The 7,964-nt window shown below is 42.7% G+C and overlaps 1 protein-coding gene across 1 annotated transcript; it reads right to left on the reverse strand.

Annotated features, from left to right (window-relative positions):
• Nucleotides 1–5,316: 5,316 nt before the first annotated feature.
• Nucleotides 5,317–7,065, reverse strand: FIBIN (fin bud initiation factor homolog). Its single transcript, XM_006157681.3, has one exon. It carries the CDS (start codon nt 6,610–6,612, stop codon nt 5,977–5,979), a length of 636 nt encoding a protein of 211 aa, XP_006157743.1. The 5' UTR covers nt 6,613–7,065; the 3' UTR covers nt 5,317–5,976.
• Between the last annotated feature and the right edge of the window lie 899 nt (nt 7,066–7,964).

The raw sequence follows: 7,964 nt of genomic DNA on the forward strand, positions 1-7,964 counted from the left end.
TGTGATAATACTTCTAAAAGGACTTGGAAAATGTAGATTTATAGTAAGAATTCAGTTTCACGTAGGTGAAGAATCACAGAGCAACATGTGCAGGTGTGAGGAATTTATAGTTTACTCAAAACAAAATCAAGCTGAGAAATTAAAAAAAATTTTTTTGAGAGGATTTGAGTTTGAATTTTAAATTCATGGAATCATATAAGGAAACTATTCACTTCACAGAGCATTTGTCACAGATCCTAGAATGGGAAGGGAATTAATAAGTCATGTGTCCAATCTCCTGTCTCCAGAAGGGAAAAACAAGTTTAGTGGTAATATAAGTAGTTTAAGAGTCAAACTACCTGTGTTGGAAGCTTGACTACTTCTAGTTCAGAGACCTTAGAAAAATCACCAGATGTCTTTGTGTCTCAGTTTCCTCATCTGAAAAATTCACAAAATATCATCTCTATTTGAAATATAATCCTGGGAGGATTATATTATATAATATATGGAAAACATTTTGGGGAGTGCCCATTCAAAAAATAATAGCTGTTACAATTTTCATTTTGCAAACAAAGTGGTTGAATTTCTGAACATTTAAGAGATTCATCAGGGGCCAGCAGGTGGTGTGATTGTTAGGGGCACTGGACTCCCACATGGCTGACAACAGTTTGAATCCCAGACCTGGTGGCTTGCTTCCTCTCTCTCTCTGTCTCTCTTTCTCTCTCTTTCATATTCTTACTCTGTCCCTCTCTGTTCAAATTAAAATTAATTAATTAATTAATTAAATTAAATAATTCTTAAAAAAGACTCACCAAAGTTGCAGTTAATATGGTTAATATATTTTAGGGCAAGTTCAAGAACCCAGAATTTCTGCCTCTGAAGCATTGTGGATATATAGAAACATTTAACAAAAAATTGTGCAGGGTCAACTGCTAGAGCGGTGCTTAAGGCAGCTGGATTCCACATGACCAACCCGCAGTTGAAGTCCAGGCCCCAGTGGTCTGAGAAACACACCAGGTGAGTGTGTGTTTGTGCCCCAAATCCAGACAACATGAAGAAATGGAGGAGAAAGGATTTTAGCATGACCATTCCCTATGGGGGTGCTTTCTCTCTCTCCCTCTCTCTGTCTCTCTCTGATGAGTACACACCCCTCTGGTAGAAAGTAAAATTAAAAGCAAAATAGCAATAATTCTAACAGCAACAATGAAACCCTTACATGTCTTGAATATGTGATTATGCCTAATTCTTATTTCCTTTTCACTGTATTATGGTTTGAATGTTGCTTCCCTCCAAAACTCATGTTGAAATTTAATTGCCATTATAACAGCATTAAGATGCAGGGTTTTTAAGAATTGATTAGGCTCTGAGGGTTTGATCTCCATAGATCCAACTGATGCTATTATAACAAGATGAGTTTGACTGGCTGGATTCCCACATATCTGGCCACTGTCAAGTCCTGGACCTGGTGATTTGCGTTCTCATTTTTCCCTCCCTCTCTTTTTGGTGAGCACACGTGCCCTATATCAAACCTAAAATAATAATTAATAATAAATTAAATTTAAAAATTATTTTAAAAAAAGATAAATTTGGCCCCTTCTTGCTGTCTCTTGTCCTCTTGCATTCCACTATGGGATGATGAAGAAGGTTCTCCCCCAGATGCCAGCATCTTGATCTCAGACTTCTAGGCCTTCAGATCTGTCAGCTAATAAGTTTATGTTCATGATAAATTAACCAGTCCCAGGCATTCTGTAATAGCAACACCAAGTGGACTAAGACCGCTGCTTTACACTTTCCAGACAATTCTAATAAAGACTCTCACTGAGTCCCACAGAACCACTAGGTCTTGTATGGTGGTGCATGAAAACAATCTGATCAACGACTTATCTGACTTCAGAAATAATACTCCTAAGGACCACTTCTACTGCAAAATTACTAAGATATTTGTGGAACCCCATTCTCTACCCTGCCCAATTAGCCTTACACATTTCTATATTGTATTTCTAACCAAAACTTCTTATGTTTCCAATTGTTTTCCCTTTTGTAAGAAAACATTTAAGGAACATAAAAATGGGAAATTATCTGTTGATGATAACGGTATGGTAATATTTTTAACTGGACTAATATATATACCATATCCATACAGGGAAACTTCATTTTGCAAGCTGTAATGATATACAGTGATTGGATGTCTAAAATATGTTTTTTTTTTAAATTTGCAAACCATATCTAGCATTTCTGATTTCTACCCAAGTTATATTTTGTATCAGAAAGATTTTAATAATCATCTTCTAAAAAAATGCCTTAAGGAAATTTGATCATACTGCCCTTTAGGGTGATTTCATATTGCTAGCGGCTTTCATGGACGTTTTTATAACTTATTAAAATAGTTTATAATCTAAGTTTCAAGGCTCCTCGTAGAAAGCTTGAACATGCTCCTTAGCAAAGCTGTGAACGGGAGCTTCAAAGGCAATGAAAGGTGTGCGAGCCGTCAGACAGCATCTAGCTGCTGCTGTGCACGACATGCTGCTGGCTTCTGCTGGCTTCTGACCACTTCTGGGTGCTGGCTTTGGTTGGTTCAGGGGCCAAAGGAGCCTGGTGTCTTTCATCAAAGATTCTAGGCAGATGGATACCTGTGGAATGCTTCAAAGTAGGTCAATGAAGGTTTTCACATGGTCAGAGAGAGACAGAGAGAGAGCTCAAATAAGTGGTATTAACCACTGCAGTCCATGGAGAAAGCATCAGTGAGTAATTCTATAAATAGAGAGGCAGCTGAGCTTGTGCCCAATAGGCAGTCTCAGGACTCTGAACCACAGAACACACATTCGGAGATGGTTAGAGCCCTAGGGAACCCCCTCCTCCCTATTCTTCTTCCATTTATTCATACATCACTTCGAGAGGAAGGGCATAGTGAGGTACAGAGGCACCACACAGTGTTCACCTTGAGAAAAGTACTTCGGCTTTTTGGGCCTCCATTATAAAGATAATGATAGTAATAAAAATAATAGCAACAACTAATGTTTATCGAGGATTTGCTTCATCTCGGGTGCTGGTCTAAGTGTTTGATTTGTATTGCATCTTACTGTAACATGCTTCCCTCACACAGCATGAAGACAAAGAACCCAGGCAACTTCTCAGCTAAAGGCCTTACCCATAATATCAAGTCTCTAAAAAGTGAACTATTTAGTTGTTACCATAACTAATAATAATGGTAACCACAACAATTGTATTTGATTCCTCTGCTCCAAATAACTCTAAAGGTACTTTGCACCCTTGGTCCACAGGTACAGCAGGAAGTCTTTGCAACATTTCCAAGTGATCTGCAACCTGTCTTAGTGGCATAGATAAACATTAACACAGATTTGTAAAAATAACTAATATCCTAGATTATATCAATGAATTTATAAGTAGATTTCCCAGGGAAGAGAGTACATAGTTTTTTGCAGATTCTCAAAATATTTCAAGGTCTAAGAAATAAAGAACCACTATTTCAAAATAGGACGTGTCATCCTTGAAGTAACAATGTCTAAAGAGAACAACAAGGAAGCAGGGAGGGAGGATCAGAGTGGGGCTGGCTCCCACCATGAGAGTGTTTAGAAAAGGCGTGACGCTCCTCTCTGGGCTGGTGGTCCAGGACTGCGCCTTTGCCCCACCTGGGATTCGCATCTGCCCTTTGGGGCTCTCACATAAGACCCTCTGAGATTACTGGCTGTCCATCCAGTCTTGAGTAGAGTGATTCAATACCACATAATTTCCGTCTGGTTTTGTAGGAATCCTAGCATCTCAGCACGGGAAAGAAGCTCATACATAATCTATTTCAGGGTTCTCGGGTTTTCAGCAGATGTGTTACCACTCCCTTTCCTGCACCTCTGATAGAATCTCTAATTGGGGACAGCACTCTACCGGGCCTTCTGAGTCCTCCTTAACGTAATACTATACGCAATCATTACCAACCGACTGCAGTGAGCACGCATGCACAGGGAATAAGTTTTTCCGGACATCCTATCACAATTAGGAAAACTAAGAAGATGGTGCTCGATATGCCCAAGGGTTATACCTGAGCACTGCAAAGTGATAGGCAAATTTTGAGACAGAAGGGTCATGACTTCAGATTACAAACATTGAAGTACCACATACCATTTCCTTCGTCTCTACTGTTATTTTTTCCTCACTTGTATTTTTTCATAGAATAAAGGAGGTGAAGTGATCATTTAACCTACAAGGCAGCTAAAAGCAGGCATCTGGGTGATGAAAAATGATAAATGATGACTTTAAGTATTGTGCCAGAGATTGCTCTTTTTTTTTTTTTTTCATTTTAAGCAAAGAGATAATTAAGCAAAGGTTCCAGCTCATGCCATTCTCTCATCTCTTCGGATCTTTGAGAAAGTACCATATGGAAAGTTGTTTACTTAAATCTAGGAGACCTGGGGCTCTGACTAGCTGAGGGCAAGTCACTTATCCCTTCTGGGCCTCAGTCTGCCTTACTGTTGTAGGAGGATATTGGACATTTCATGGGAATAAGAAAATAGTTTCCTCATGGTTGGGGGAAAAAAGTGGATCCTTGCTGAACAGAAGAATATGAACACTTACTTATTTTACTCTGTGTGTGTGTGTGTAAGAAAGGAAATAATATCTAAGGTGAGGGTAAAAACTGGCTAGGAAAGGACAGGACATGAAGTGTTCTTTCCACTTTTTAAAGTCATTACTTAAATAATGTAGACCTGGCTTTATAATTAGGCATCATTGTAATTCCTGTAACTTAGAATGTAACCCACCCTTCCATAAAGAGGGCTTATGAGGTTTGAGTCTCATCATATAATTTTTCAATTCATTCTATGGGAAAACTAGGACAAATGGCATTTTTAAGTAGCATAGTTCAAATATCAAATTCTAGCATAGATTGGATTTTTTTTTAAGATAGTAATGATGGCCGATGAAGGGAGGATTGCCAGTCACCCTGCCTTTGTTATCAAATAATGAAAGTAAACTGGCTTAAATCTCATCCTCTCTCTCCTTTGAATTGACCCCTCTATGAAATATAAAAGTTACAGATGTAAATTAGAAAATAAGCCAGTATTATATGAAAACATATTTATTGGCTGAATAATAATAAAAAAAAAAACTTAGCTATGGAGTTAATAGAATTAGAATCCCCCCTTCTTGAAGTACAAGTTTCCAATAAAGCAAACAGAAGCCAAACCCCTCAATGAGAAAGAATACATTGGTAACCTGAATCCCAGGTATCTGGGGTGTGTTCAAGCGATCTACTTTTTTGCAACAACTGTAGTAACACTGACGGCAGAGCATAGATGTACAGGGAGACAGGTCATTTGGCATGCCAGCGTGCATGCACCACTACAAAGCGTGACCTTCTCAATGTGGCCCCAGCAATGCACACACCTCAGGGCCACCTTGTAATCTCCCTGTGAAGGATGATTTGCATATAGTTTCTTGCCAATACTCTTAATAAAAATAATACCTTGCAGACCATCGTTAATAAATAAGACAGAAGAGAAGAAACAAAACACTTCCCAGGCTGGCCAGCGTGCACAGCAGCACCTTGAACTTCACTTGAAAAACAGGCAGCTCTGACAACTTTGCAGCCCAAGACAGGAGGCTAAAGGCAGGAGAGCTGCTCCTGGGTATTTCCCCATCGTCTCCAGGATGGAGAGGTCCCACCAGTCCCTACCACACAGACTGGGCCGCTTTAGATGTGGTTCAAACAGCTATCTCTGCAGAGTTGTCAAGCCATTTAGAAAAGGCAGGAGGCATTGCTTTAAGTCCTTCGCAGGTGACAGATCAAGAACAATGACATAAATAATGTACCAAAATAAACCACTTAACTCTCAGCTTGTTCTTTCTTTTTAAAGATGACTCAGATTCATTCTCAAAGTGCAAATCTGGATATGAAACCTAAGCCCAGGGAACAGTCAGCCCGTCTGCTTCTCCCTCCCTCCCACAGGGCTGACTGCCTCTCACCCTGGCCTTTGCGCCCTCCACTTATACTTTCAGATAATCGTTTTTCAGCCGCCCCAGCCGGGTCCCGTGGCTCCTGATGGTGAGGGCCAGCAGCTCGTACTTGTCCCTGAGCCCCGCGGAGATGTCCAGCGTTTCCTTCAGCAGGGACCTGGTGTGGACCAGCATCCCCAGGAAATCCTCGTTGAGCCGGCCCTCCTGCCGGCTGTCCTGCTCCTGGCCCTGCTTGAACTTGCTCTCCAGCTCCGTGAGGGACTTGTCGGAGTTGGAGTAGGCGTCCCCGATCTGGTGCGACTCCCGGCGCAGGTACTTGCCGTAGCTCTCCTCCCCGTCCAGGTCGTAGGAGATGCTCTTACTGATGCCCTCCAGGACACGCCCAGCATCCTCCACCTGGCGGCCCAGAACCGTGAACTCCTCCCGGAGGGTGAGGCTCAGCAGGCGGCCGGCCTGGCTCCCCTCCCCCTGGGAGCAGCGCCTGCGGTCACTCACCCTGAAGAGCAGCTGGCACTTCTCGGGGTCGTCGTTCTCCTCGTAGTCCCCGTCGGGCACGAAGTAGTGGTGCAGCGTTCCGTTGGACATCTCGGGGTAGAGCGGGCCATCGAAGTAGCCCTGACACAGGTGGCAGAAGAAACCCATGCAGAGGAACTTCAGGAACAGCATTCTGGATGCTCGGGAGGACCAGGGACCCCAGAAGATGTTTGGTCCAGGAACCACGAGGGGGGCCCCGTGGGAGTCAGTGGCTCCCTGGGAACGAGCTGGCGTCAGTCCCGACCGGCGTGCTGCACACGAGCCACCGCTCCACCGCAGGCTTCATGTGGCTGAGCGCAACCCCTTCCCTGTCCGCTGCACCACGCTCGCGCTTGCTCCGCTGCTCCTCTGCGGCTGGAACTCCGCCGACTCTTTCCGGATTTCAGGGCGGAGTGGGGAAGCCCTCCTCCAAGCGATGGTACCACGCTGGCTCGGCCGCTGCTGCCCTCGGGGTTCCCCTGCTCCCGGAAGATGGAGCTTGCGCCTGCAGACAGGCTCTCGCCTTCTGATACGTTTCAGCTTCTGCACTGGGTGGGAAGGCAGAGCTTTTCTTTTGGCTAAAGATATCCTGAGGATCTCTCTGCTCTCAAATTACAGCCGGTTTCGTCACTTGAAAGCCAGGGAACAAATTAGGAAAGAAACCTCTCACCAGGTCTCTGTTATTAAAGGTACAGGGTCTTTTTTGAAAGAGTGGAAGGGGAGATTGCGAAACAGAATTGAACTTGAAGAGGAAAATGCGGAGAGGAGGAATATAAGTTCTGCAACAAAAAAACCTGGTCTGCTGTTAACCTATTGGGAGGAAGGGTATTACCCTATGGAAGTGTCATTCCATATCGGAAAATAAATAGCAGGTTACATTCATTTTTATCTTTAAAAATCTTGTGACTTTAAAGATAAATTTGAAATGGCACTTTTTTTTTAGTGAAATGTTAGCTTGAGATTTATAAAAAAATACTTTAGAAGCAACAGAAATATAGAAAATTGATTACTGCATGGTTGCAAGTACAAATAAGCATAAAAGTTAAAAAAAATAGGATTTTGCCAGTTTAGTAAGTAAATGGACAACTGAGATCATTGTTTAATTTTATGGAAAACTATCCATGGTAAACTCCTGCACTGAATCTTTTTCTTTTTCTTTTTCTTTTTTTAAGGTTATTTGCTCTAGAGCACATGCACTCACCAGAAATGAGAGAGACAGAGAAAGACACAGCCAGGCAAAGTGAGAAACTACCCCCCAGGGGGGATGGCCACGCCCACCCTCAATCCCTTCTCCTTCATTCTCCTCTCAGGATTTTGAGCATGCAAGCACACATGTCTAGCATGATTTTCTAGTCACCAGGTCCTGGACTGGAACCGCAGTTGGCCATGTGGGAATCCAGCCGCCTGAACCACCACACCAACTGCTAGTCCCTTGCATTAAATCTTTAACCCAATGCCTTTATTGCCTCTTTGGAGACATCTAAAAGTTTTTGAAGAGTACTAGG

This window comes from Tupaia chinensis, unplaced genomic scaffold, assembly GCF_000334495.1.
Source record: "Tupaia chinensis unplaced genomic scaffold, TupChi_1.0 Scaffold000555_1, whole genome shotgun sequence".
NCBI lineage: Eukaryota > Metazoa > Chordata > Mammalia > Scandentia > Tupaiidae > Tupaia > Tupaia belangeri.

Coding starts and splice junctions, on each gene's coding strand:
- FIBIN (XM_006157681.3), bottom strand. CDS start 6,612: ATGCTGTTCCTGAAGTTCCTCTGCATGGGTTTCTTCTGCCACCTGTGT.